Source organism: Pipistrellus kuhlii, unplaced genomic scaffold (genome assembly GCF_014108245.1).
Source record: "Pipistrellus kuhlii isolate mPipKuh1 unplaced genomic scaffold, mPipKuh1.p scaffold_m20_p_5, whole genome shotgun sequence".
NCBI lineage: Eukaryota > Metazoa > Chordata > Mammalia > Chiroptera > Vespertilionidae > Pipistrellus > Pipistrellus kuhlii.
The window spans coordinates 37,005,115-37,018,336 of NW_023425551.1; the positions used below are offsets into that span (position 1 = coordinate 37,005,115).

Consider the following 13,222-nt stretch of genomic DNA (forward strand, 5'->3'; position numbering starts at 1 on the left):
TTGTGGGAGGGAGGCAATGGAGCAAAAAGGACACCTATGTAATACCTTAATCAATAAAGAAAAGGGGAAAAAAAAAAAAAACCTTTGCCGTGGCTCCTGTCAGTGGAGCTCTCCTAGCCACTTTTAGTTTTGTGTTTAGCTTGATTTCAAATAAAATTGAAAGCTTTAATATGCCTCAGTTTGCCCTTTAGCAGTTTCTAATCCTGCTCACTGTAGGGGGAAAAAAAGATCAAAAAGTGGCATCCCTCTCTTTGTTCACAATTCTTATTCCTACAATTCTTGCCACTCCACTCCCATTCCTTAATTCTGTACCCAATAAGAAACCCTACTGCATAGTTATGATGCAGATGATGGTGACAATGACTGATATTAGTTGAACACTTAATAGAACACATTATGCGCAGCACTTGGTCATTAATCATCACATGAATCAGCACAACAATACTTTGAGATAGGCACTGTCGTTACTGGGGAAACTGAGATTTAAGTAAACTTTGATTACTTAACCAATGTTTCAAATTGCAATGACAAATTTCAAATGACAGAACACAGTGCATTTATATAAACCATAAACCCTTGTAACCACTGATACAGCCATATTAGAATGTAATGCCAGGAGGTGGAAATCTTATTGATCTTTATCTTTGCTGTAGACGTTATAATGTTTGTTGAATGAATGACTGAGCATGCCTGGAGATAATTAAAATAGAAATTACCAAAAGGGAGAGTCAATAGAGTGGAAGGTGATGGGCAGATGTAATTAAAAAATAATAATGAGCCCAGTGAGTTGGGCCACAACTGGGAGAACAAATCTATACAATTTGGATCTGCATGTGTGCATGTGGGCAGGAATGTAGCAGGTAAGTGTAATTGTTATGTTTTGTGCTTTGTGGATATTTAAACATCCTTATTGGTTTTGTTAGTTATTAGCAGCAGGCTTTTTTTCCCATATAATTTTTTTCTGAGATTTATCTGAAAATAGTAACAAGACAAGTAGCCATAAAGCTACCTCATTAGATTCACTTAATCCCCTCATCATGACTATGTTTATAGAAAAATGGTTAAAGATTATTATTTTAGGATTTATTTTTTAAAGTAATCAAAATTGTGCGAAATAATCACCCTAATGTAAGCAAACATCATCTGTTAGTTCTTTTAATTTATTCTCTACATCCTAATTTTCTTTGCCATATGTATTTTCTTACCACTTTTCAGACTTCTTAACACTCTCTTTTTTCTTTAAAAAAATCTGACTTCCTCTAAATTCATTCCTCCTTTTGCTTGTCCTCATCATCATGAATAAATTGTGTATGTATGAAGATGTCAGTGTTTATAGATGAATGATGTGAATCAGAATACATTAAACTGACACTGTCAGTCTTCTTTCAACACCATCTCACAAGCATAAATTTCTCTTTTTTAGGAAAAAGGAATATTCCTACATAAAAACATCCTCAACTATTTAGGCCTTGTTTTTTGTGATTATTCCAAATAAGTGTCAAAACTTGCAGTTAAATAATTGAGAAAGAGTTTTATACCTAGAAAAGTTTCAAGGGGAAGGTATTTAATACCCAGTTAGTTGGGTTTCTTCCATAGGTACCACATGAGGACAGATTGAGAATGCAGAATTTTCTGCAAAGATGCTTAAGTTAACCTATTTAAGCATTAACTTCCATTATAAAACTAGAGGCCTGGTACACGAAAATTAATGTCCCCTGGGGGGATCCCTCAGCCCAGCCTGCGCCCTCTCACAGTCTGAGACCCCTCACAGTCAGACATCCCTCTGGCAGCCGGGGAGCCCTGGGACGGATGTCCACCTGCAGCCTCGGCCCGCTTCCCACCATGGCTGCTATTCTTGCAGCAGTTAGCTCAGCTTGTGACTGAGAAGAGCTTCCCCTGTGGGAGTGCACTGACCACCAGGGGGTAGCTCCTGCATTTAACATCTGTTCCCCGGTGGTCAGTGTGCATCGTAGCAACCAGTTGTTCCCAGTCATTCGGCTATTAGGGTCAATTTGCAAATTATCCTTTTATTATATAAGACTTGAGGGAGTTGTCCCATATAAAAATGGCCTTTAGATAATGAAATCATACTTAAGAAGTTTCTTTGTAGATATAAAAGATTTTAATAGCCTTCTAAGTAGATATTAACAATATTTAAATATAAATATATTTAAATAATACTTAAAACTTTTTCATCAGCTCATATTTAATGATCATCAGTAGATTAATATTTTGTTTCTATATATTTAACTGAGAGGTGTCTATCAAGGACAGAAATACAAGAATATGATACTTATGAAGCATAAATATTTTTGGATACTAGCTGTTTATTTCACAGTCATATACTGTGGAAAAGTGAGCCACTACCTGCCATAGCTAACAAGATAAGATGAAAGACAACAAAGCTTGATATGGATCTATTATTTGATTGATGAATTTCTCAAATTTGAAATTAAATGAATTGGTAAAATAAGATATTTCTTCTAAAATTAACTGAAGGATTCACAATGTTTTAATTCTATATATCAATGGAATTTTCACAAATACCCCTATTTTCCTTTATTTTGAATTCCAACATTTACAAGAGGTGTTAAACATGAAATATTAGTTGACAAGCAGTAAAAGGTACCAGTGCTCTTACTTTGTCCTCTCATATACTTTTTTTAAATTTTTGATACATATGAATATATATATATATATATATATATATATATGTGTGTGTGTGTGTGTGTGTGTGTGTGTGTGAGTGTGTGTGTGTATTGAATAGTACAATACTGAATATTGAATAAAACACAGTGCTATACAGCAGATCTCTCTAACTTTTTCATTATATTCACCCTGTAATCTTCTGTTACATGGGGTCTTGATTTTAAAAAAAGCCCCAAATTAATATTTTTTATTAAGTTAAAGAAAATCTATATTGAGGGAACTGCACTTCCTATTCCTCACAGCTTTGACCACTGGAAGTTCATGAACAATGAATTCACTTCACTCTTCCTGTTGGAACACTTCTGCTGAACTTTTGAACAAATCCTGGAATAATGAGTTTGCTTATCAATCCCTCAGGGTTGTGGATACAGTCATCCTCCCTTCCATGGTTGGGCTTATCTGCTCAATGGGGCTGGTTGGCAACATCCTCATTGTATTCACTATAGTAAGGTAAGGCTTCTTCTCCTTTCCCTCATTGTAGGGACTTTCTGTACTCCCTAGGTGAATCCTCGTCTCCTTGGAGGATTTTTCTTAGTGAAATCAGGTATAGAATATGTGATTAAGGTAATTAAAAAAGATTCTATAGATATTTTTTATCATGTATTAAATAACATCTGAGTTGCAGGTCTCAAAATGAAAAGACCTAGGCCAATGCTTATTGCTGAGTTAGTGAATTTTTAGAGCTATGATTCTCAATCTCAGCTACATATTAGAATCACTGGGGAGCTTTTAAGAATCTTAATATATAATTTTGCCCCAGACCAGTTAACTCAGAAACTCTGGGTTTAGAGCCCAGGCAGGGGTTGAAACTATGAGGCACCCATTTTATTTTCTAGCAATAAGAGTTATCCTAAGAAATTGAGCTGCTTTGGCTGGTAAGAAGACTCTCACTTGGGCAAGAGAAAGACCCATAAACTTAAGCAGTCATAGATAGTGGTCTGTTCCCCTCAATACTGACCACCCTGGATAGGCCAAATGAGAGACAAAGTGACACTGGGAAGCAAGCAGTGAACCAATGTATGACTTTTCCAAAGAAGACTAAAAGCATAAATGAAAAAAAAAAAAAAATAGTCTTAAGCAAGATGGAGCCTCCAGACTCAGATGTTCTATATGACTTTTTTTTTTTTTAGTAAGAGGTGATAGATACATTAAGTGGGTGACTACAAAGTAGTGAGACCAGATCATCACCAGTGTGTTATACTTTAAACTTAGAGCAGGTCAAAGGAAACCAGATTAGAAAGTGTAGGAGGAAAATTGAGCCAATGATAACATTTCCCCTTTTATTCTTCAGGGAGAGACTAATGAACTCAACCCCTTTACTCAAGTATTCTCCACAGCCATGGTGGGCCCTGGAAAACTATTTCAATAAAGAAAATGGAGTTTTCCTCCACTGATTCCCCTCCTCCATGTCTTCAACACGTCTTTCTTCTGTCTACCCACAGGCCACTTGAATTGAACGGAGACTGTAAGAAATGGCCTGTCTCCCAATAAAAAAAAAAAAAAAGTTCCCACTCTGTCAGTCCCTGCCTTCAACTCCCTGTCAAGGCAACGAATCCACACTAAATCATAAATTACTCAGACACCTTACTTTTTAACCCTCCCAATGGTGCCTACATTTTACACTGAGATTACAACAGGGACAGTGTATTAACCTGAGGAAACACTAATAATCAAATGGGAGAATACAAGCTGCTAAGAAGGGAAAATGCTCAGAGCAAGGCCTCTTCCTCCCCACCCCCAACCCCCAGCTTAAATCAAACTTTCACCCACCCCTCTACTGTTCCCATAAAGTTGCAATCAGGCTGTCCTCTAGGACAACAGTCATCTTGGCTGGGGCTGGAGCATCAGCTTTCAAGGTAGCTCACCCACACACCTGGCTGGTTGGTGCTGGTTGTTGGCAGGAGGCCTCAATTCCTCTCTAGGTGGACCTCTCCACAGAGTTATTATGGAGAGTGTCACAAGATGACAGCTGGCTTCCCCAAGGGAAATGATCCAAGAGAGAGCAAGGAGAAACCTCCCCAAAATTTTTTTGTCCTGATTTTAAAATGTCACACACTGTCATTTCCACCTTATACTATTTGTTAAAAATGACTTACTAAGTGCAACCACCCTCAAAAGGAGGGAATTAGGCTCCATGTTTTGAAAGCAATATCTAAGAACGTACAGACACATTTTTAAACCACCACAGTTACGTCTCAAGCATATAGTTCAAACTGTTTAAATATACCGGGAATTTGTGTGTACACTTGTATACATTTTCCTTTAACTTTTAAAATTCATTTTGGCAATTGAAAATGTGTAACAGGTGACATACATGGAAGAAGGTGCATACTTTCTATGTCAGTCTTCAGTTTCCACCCATTTCTTTCAGGTCGAGGAAAAAAACTACTCCTGACATTTACATCTGCAACTTAGCTGTGGCTGATCTGGTCCACATCATCGGAATGCCCTTTCTTATTCACCAGTGGGCCCGAGGAGGAGAGTGGGTATTTGGGGGACCTCTCTGCACCATCATTACATCGCTGGATACCTGCAACCAGTTTGCCTGTAGTGCCATCATGACTGTAATGAGTGTGGACAGGTAAGTGAAGAGACTGAAATATCTAACATAATTCAAAGGTGCCTGTGCTTCGTACTTTAAGCAACATCAGAGCTGGTTTGTAACAGCCAGGCTCCTCTTCCTTTGCCTGTCTGATTGTAGAATTGATTATGTAAGAATATCTGTTCCTATTTTCACGGAAGTCTATTTTTGATGGAAAGCTTAAAACACTAAAATCTTTTTTCCAATCAATCTTTTTGACCTCCGTTTTATTTACAACTCACTACAATATAAAAGAATTTCAAAACCATGCAAAGTTGGAAACTAGAATGAATGCCCTCTTGATTCTTGTAATAAAAAAGCTAAGGCCACCAAGAAGTGAGGGTTTTTGCTAAGGGTACAGAGGGAGTTCATGAAAGAGCTGAGAACTGAAGTGGGTCTCCTCACTCCCTCTCAGGGCTATTTCTCATATGTTCAAAGTCTCACACACTCTTTCTATTACCTAGCACCTAACGGAATCAGTGGAGTAGAAACGGACTCCTTACACAGATATAAGGAAATATCCCAGTACCAGGAAGACCATCTTTTACACTCATCATTATGCCTCATTAATGCAAATGCTGCCATTTTACATCATTAGCAATGTATTCTACTGTGAGCTGGAGTATGGCACAGCCATATCACCAACCATGTAAGATAATGTTATTTGAGAAGATGAGAGTGATGGTGAGTACTTACAGGGCCAATTATGGTGGAGCCCAGTTCAGACCCAGGCTGTCTCTAAAGTTGGCAGGTGGCTTATAATTATCTCACCACCTGACCTCTTTCAGAAATATGCAAGCCAGGATGGGCCCTGCATCGTCCAGATGCCAAGACTTCCACACCAGGTCTTCCCCATACAGAAGTAAGTCCTAAAAGACAACATAACCCACACAACAAGAATTGTCTCAGAGAGTAACCTACCTAAAATCTCAATCCACATTCTTCCCACCCAACCCAGTTCAGCACACTAGAACTCCCTTGCTTCAAATAAATCACATAGTATAATTTACCGTGTGTGTGTGTGTGTGTGTGTGTGTGTGTGTGTGTGTGTGTGTGTGTTCCTTATTGTCTAGCTTCCCCCTACCCCTCAAATATAAATTCCACAAAGGCAGGTTTGATCATTGATATATCCCAAGTGTCTGTGTAACAGGGCCTGGCAAGTGGGTGCTCAAAAAACATTGATGAATGAATGGCCATCCATCTTGAGGGCTGTGTTAAATTTCCTGGGTCGATCCAGGACTTCTTCCTGAGCTCTGACCCTTTTACTTGTCCAGTGGGCCTTTGAGGTGGGAAGTTATAGGTAGTTCTTCTGATGGATAAACAAACCATCAGAGGCTGGATTATTATTCAGACATGAATAATAATAGTAATGTTTGATGCATTTTTTTGTATCTTGTTGCTTTTCTCCAAAAGAATCCTCCAAATATAGAGTGTGTTTCTTAAGTCATAATTAACATCACATTTTTTTTTGTATTTTATTGATTTTTTTACAGAGAGGAAGAGAGAGGGATAGAGAGTTAGAAACATCGATGAGAGGGAATCATTGATCAGCTGCCTCTTGCACACCCCTACTGGGGATGTGCCCGCAACCAAGGTACATGCCCTTGACTGAAATCGAACCTGGGACCTTTCTGCAGGCCAACGCTCTACCAGGCGTCCTCAAACTTTTTAAAGTGGGGGCCAGATCACGGTCCCTCAGAGAGCTGGAGGGCCGGACTATATGAACTACTAATTCCTACTGTAACACCTCGGCTGCGCTCACTGCCCAAAAAACCTGGCGGGCCGAATCAGACTCCTCTGCGGACTGCATGTGGCCCGCGGGCCGTAGTTTGAAGACCCCTGCGTGAGCCAAACTGGTTTCGGCAACATCACATTTTTTAATGAATGTACTGTGTAGGTCAGGATAATTCACCTGATGCCAACCAATGCTGACAGTGCCTTGAGTAAAGCCTGGCCAGCTTGGCAAGGTCCCAACACTAGAGAGAGGGCCCTGCACAGGGCAGGCCACTGCAGACAAGCAACCTAAAGTACATGTCTTCCCAATCACAACACCATTCTTGGGGATAATAAAACCTGCTTTACACACTGTACACTGAATAAAAGGGCGTACTGGCTTTTCCTTTAACTGTACCTCTTCTGTGAGCCTCTTACTCTACAACCTCTACACCCATCACAACTCTGCTTTTCTAAATACCTTTCATTCCAGATCTGAACACTGTTTTTCATTCTTTAGCTTTTAGTTGCCTCTTAACATTCTTCTTGGATTTGCTATAAATCCATTTGATATATCAGGATTTCAAGTTTGATTAATGATTACCCTTTTTTTCTGGATCAGAAGTTGAAAAAAAGAAAAGAAGGAAGAAAAACACTTCGCTATAAAATGAGCCCATTTCCCCCTCTAGCCTGAAGCCTCAGACAATTTGCAATAGTCTATACTAGTCATGTTTGTTTATCCTCGCTGTGATTTGTCTGAACTGTACCCCCAAGTGCCTGGGGACTCTGCTGAAAAGCTATCTGAGCAAAATGCCTGTCCCATGGCCAGAACCTCTCCCTGCTGGGGGGCCCTCCCTCCAGCCAGCGCACTTCCCTCTTCCTAAGGGCAGAGGGCTCCTGCCTCCCGGAGGAAATCCCTGTTCAGAGACCAAGCTTTATAGAGCCTCATCTACAAGGAAAGCACCTTTGTAAAGAGAGAGTTTGCAGGGCAGATTTTACCCTCCTCAGTGTGTTTGTGGAAGTGACAGCTGTTTCTAGGAGTGGTCTATTCAGACTTGCAGGGTCAAGAGTTGCTTTTTCTATAGGTACCAGCCAGCTCTTAAAAATTACTATAACTTTCTTCTACCCTGAGAGCGGTATGTTTCAGGAAGAATAATAATACTAATAATTTACTCTTGTCATGAACCATTCATTGTTGTTGCTCAATGCTGTTATCGATTATTCCCAAACCCTTTTTAACTGGCTTTGCAGGTACTTGGCTCTCGTCCAACCATTTCGACTTACAAGTTGGAGAACGAGGTACAAGGCCATCCGCATCAATGTGGGCCTCTGGGCAGCTTCCTTCATCCTGGCGCTGCCTGTCTGGGTCTACTCAAAGGTCATCACGTTTGAAGACGGCGTGGAGAGCTGTGCTTTTGATTTAGCATCCCCTGACGATGTGCTCCGGTAGGTGGTTTCAACTTAAGAAAAATGGAGTTGAATTAAGTTATGAAGTGCTTCAGCCTCTTTGTCTGCATGCCTGTCCTTGGGGATCCTCTCCCAGACAGTCTTTCCACTTAGTTACCTGCCTTCCATAATCAAGTTGATCTAAAAAGATTTTGAGTTTAATCATTAACTTTATTGGGCACAAATATATCTAAATATGGATTTTAAAGAATCCTGGCCACAAATCCAGTAACAGCAAACTCCCAAGGAGTGCAACCCCGACAGGATTGATTATTTATTTGTTATTTCTCCCACCAGCATTGGCTGCATGCACAGACAGAAACTGGCCAATCTAAAGGTGAAATGATACTTCATCACAGACATTGATAAGTTAATATGGACATCAACCTCTCTAAAAGAAGAGCACAACTTGAGGCTCACTATCTAACTATAGGACTTTGGTCTGTGTCAAAGAAATACAAAAGATTAATTATTTTGCACTGACAGCTGCTTCTTCTATTTTTTATTGGTTATTATAAAGAATATTCTGAGTTTTTTGGCCTCTGTTGTTCCTCCTGGAATTAAATTCTTACAGTAAAATGGAATTTCTGTGCTACCTCAGAGTCCTTCTGGTCCCAAGTTCTCTATCTCCTTTCTCTTCTCTTCTCTCCCCTCTGTCCTCTCCCCTCTCTTCTCTCTGCTTTTCTCTGTCTCTGTCCACACCCACCCACCTGAGCTGCTTCCTTCTCCAACACCTGGCATTTGTACAAAACTGGAATTGGTTTACCTGAGCCTTCCCCCTGGCAAAGCAACTGAGGAAAAGACTGGCAATTTTACAAACAGGCCCTTTGAGGCCATCTCAATCCTTGGCTACAAGAATGGGCTGACTCTATAGCTCAACTGTCCATCTGGGTTCAAATCCCCCCTCTGCCACTTACTAACTGGCTAACCTTGAGCAAACCACTTAACCACTCTGTGCCTTAGTTTCTTATTCTGTAAAATGTGGATAATAATGCCATTGTACTAATGGGATTGTACAGATTCAGTGGGTTAAAATATCTAAAGCACTCAGATCATGGCCTAATATATAGTAAATGGTATCTGCTATTGCTAATAACACTAAAGATGATAATAATAATAATAATAATAATAATAATAATAAGTATCCTTACCCATTCCATACTCAGTAATGCTGGCCTTGAGTGCTGAAAGATAAGCATCAGTGTCAGTGAACAATGAGGAAAGCACCCAAAGATGCTAAATTCTTCCCCCCAAGGACTTTTCTCCTGGGCCCTGAAAAATCAGAGAATCATGCCTCATAAACTGCAAAGCCAGTGCCTAGCGTTGTGAATGTAATAGGCATGTCTTCTCTCTCTCTCTCTCATTTTACAGGTACACACTTTATTTGACGATAACAACTTTTTTTTTCCCTTTGCCCTTGATTTTGGTGTGCTATATTTTAATTTTATGCTATACTTGGGAGATGTACCAACAGAATAAGGATGCTGGATGGTAAGTGTTTGCCTTATTTCTCTTGATTTATTGAAAGAACAATGCATAGAAAAGTAACACATGGGCTCTCTAAGTCTGTTGAATATTACCCCTTTCACTATCTTCTATTTTTGCCTTTATTCTTTTTTTTTTGTTTCTGTTTTGTTTTAATTGCTAAAAATATCAACATTATGAATAAGTACAATGATAAATTTTGCTAAACTCTTGCCATTAAGTATAATACTTGGAATCTGACTCTTGGTTCTAATGTATTCCAATGAGCTGTTTATTTTTTTTTCTTCCTGTCTTTCCTTGTTTCTAATAAAAGATTAAGACTAAAATAGTCCTCCTTCAGAAATATACAAGAGCATATTTAATTTAGTTTTATTCCTAAAAGTGGGTAATCAAAATGATATGATATAAAATTTCTGAATGTTCCTCTCAATATTATTTTTTCTCATCAATGGCTTTTCAAATATTTAAAGTTTTGAATTTGAGATCCTGTAAGACTACTTTATTTTTATCATAGATATGAATAATATGTTAATAAAATATATTGTATGTTTAAAAAAAAAAAGAGCAATGCAAAGGTCCTAAGACATCTACAACAGAAATTTAAACAGTAATCACTTGACACATACTATATTTAGATATATAGGTGTTAATGTCTGTATGAGGCATTTTCTGAAAATAAGACATTTTCTGGATCAGATATTTGAGAGTCTGTCAGTGAAATTAGTTGAAATTACTGAAGTAGTATTTTCATTAAAAAATGTGAGCAGAACTCAAGATTCTATTTAAAGAATAATTTTATATTTGTAATCAACAGTGTTATTTAAATGTTTTACTTGTACATTTTGCAGGCTTGTGTACATATGTCAGTATCCTAAATGATGTGTATAACTTCAAATTTTTGTTTTAATTTTTTAATTTATAGAAATATCTCATTAGTATTTGAATGCTTAGGACAATATTAATTAGAACTAAAGAAAAACAAAGACTTACATAAAGACAATAAACTAGGGGAAGACCTTTAAAGATACTTCTCTCTAAAAACACATGAATAAATATAAATTATTCTCTACTTGAAACTGTATGTAACAATTTGTTTTAATGCATAAGTCAATGTTTTATAAAAACATGTTGGGTTAAAAAATTATTAAAATTTGTTCTTAGACTAGATTGTTGTATTTGTTTTGAAAAGATGAGATTCCTGGGTTTCACACACATACCACATATGACACTATAAATGTTTTTTTTAAAAAACAATAGGTGAACAATTTATTCACCGTTGGTCAAAATTTGTGTCAAACCTTGGTACCAAAGGTTTAAATGGTCTATTAACCCATGACATTTTTTCCCACTTAGAATTTCTTGAAATTCTTTGGAAATTTTCATTCTTCATTCTTTAAGCATGGTCTATTAGAATGGGAAAGGGAAGCAGCCACAGTTATATGGGGGGAAATAGCTCCTAAATGTATCACAGGGTGTTGAGGTGGTGGGAAAGTTAAAATTGAATATTAAGACACTGACAGCTATTCTTTCTCATTTTATTCAGTCATATATTTATATCAGTATAGACTCGTGTACTTGATACTTTGGGCTTTAACGCAATAGTATGTTATTTATTTTGTTTCTTAAAATCTTCCAGCTTTGGGAAAAATTTAACAGGAATGAAAAAATCATTTTACAATGTCTGAATAAGTAAGAATAAAAAATGAGCTTCATATTGCACTGCATCCATTCTCAACTGTCCAAAAAGTTCTAGGACCCCATTGCCCTGCAGTTTCTAAGGTTTTTCATGTTCTATCCTAATGTTGCCTTTGCAGTTACAATCCCTGTATCCCGAGGCAGAGGGTCATGAAGCTGACAAAGATGGTGCTGGTGCTGGTGGCAGTCTTCGTCCTTAGCGCCGCCCCCTATCACGTCATCCAGCTGGTGAACTTGCAGATGGAGCAGCCCACGCTGGCTTTCTATGTGATCTATTACCTCTCCATCTGCCTCAGCTATGCCAGCAGCAGCATTAACCCTTTTCTCTACATCCTGCTGAGTGGAAATTTCCAGAAACGCCTGCCTGGACTGCAAAGGAGAGTGATTGAGAGGGAAAGCCACCACATGGAAAACACCTTAAAATCAAGTTTTTAGGGGAGTACCTAGATCAACAATCATCTCAACGGGCATGTCTAAGTTACTGGTATTATTAGAAAGGCAAATAGTGGAACAGAAGGGTAACCATTCAATGCAATGAGTGTAATATGTTACCTTTAGTAAGATATGAAAGATGTATCTGCACTTGAGAGTAGGGAATGGAACAGCCTAAGATACTCAGCTCCATGGTTATGGGTGTTATTTCAGCATGTTATAAACTCCTCACTGATAAAAGTGGCCGTCCATGACCATCGACTAAAAACTCACCAAGGAACCTGAGCTCGCCATCCACACTTTGGTCTCACTGTAACAATGCCCTTGAAGTTCCTAGGAGAGGGGGCATCACCTTACAATGAAGACTTAAATTTGGCCATTTTTCATCTACAAAAATGTCAATTTCACATAGTACAATCAAATGTCTTCAACACTCAGTTTTACCTGTTAGCATAACAGTTACCATGTATAAGATTACAGGTAACAAACTGTGAAGTATTGTCTCAGTTCGCTAAGCACAGAAAGGTTAAGCAATAGGCCTAATGCTGCACAGCTATGTAAGAGCTGGGCTGAAGTCCAGTTCTGCCTACTTTTGTCTTTTTACTGCATTACCTTGGCAGCCTGTACCTACCATTAAGGAGGAAGCCACCAAGTAATTTTGGATATGGGGATTACTTTTTCCTACAGCCCCACAAGAAAAGAAAGTCTACAAAATATTAGTTGATGGTTTTAAGCATATTCTTTTGCATTTAGCATTGTTCTCATACCTACAAATTATAGAAACCAGTGTCTCCATTTTAATAAAGGTATTCTTCAGGATGTTAACATATTCTTAGTTACATAATTTTTGAGTTACAGTACATGTTTGTTCAAGGGTACAAAAGTAATTAGCTCTTAAATTTGTGGGTGTTCACATAGGTTGTATATATCTACTAGGAGCCCAGTGCACAAATTTATGTACCTTGAAAGAAACTGTGGGCTGCAAGGCTATGGTGGGCACAGGAGCAGGTCTCAGCCCATCTTCCATGCCCCCACCCAGCTCCTCCCACCTCAGCCCCCAGTCCCCTGTCTGCCAGCAGCCCTGCTCCCACTACCCCACTATCAAGCACTGACACACTGAGGGCACCAGCCCTGCTCCCACCTGCTGATGAGCCAGCACCA

The 13,222-nt window shown here is 38.6% G+C and overlaps 1 protein-coding gene across 1 annotated transcript; it reads left to right on the top strand.

Annotated features, from left to right (window-relative positions):
* Positions 1 to 2,958: 2,958 nt before the first annotated feature.
* On the top strand, positions 2,959 to 13,014 carry MCHR2 (melanin concentrating hormone receptor 2). Its single transcript, XM_036414974.2, has 5 exons — positions 2,959 to 3,159; positions 5,081 to 5,290; positions 8,255 to 8,449; positions 9,821 to 9,940; positions 11,749 to 13,014. The coding sequence occupies exons 1-5, from the start codon at positions 2,978 to 2,980 to the stop codon at positions 12,062 to 12,064; spliced, it is 1,023 nt and encodes a 340-aa protein (XP_036270867.1). The 5' UTR covers positions 2,959 to 2,977; the 3' UTR covers positions 12,065 to 13,014.
* The last annotated feature ends 208 nt before the right edge of the window (positions 13,015 to 13,222 follow it).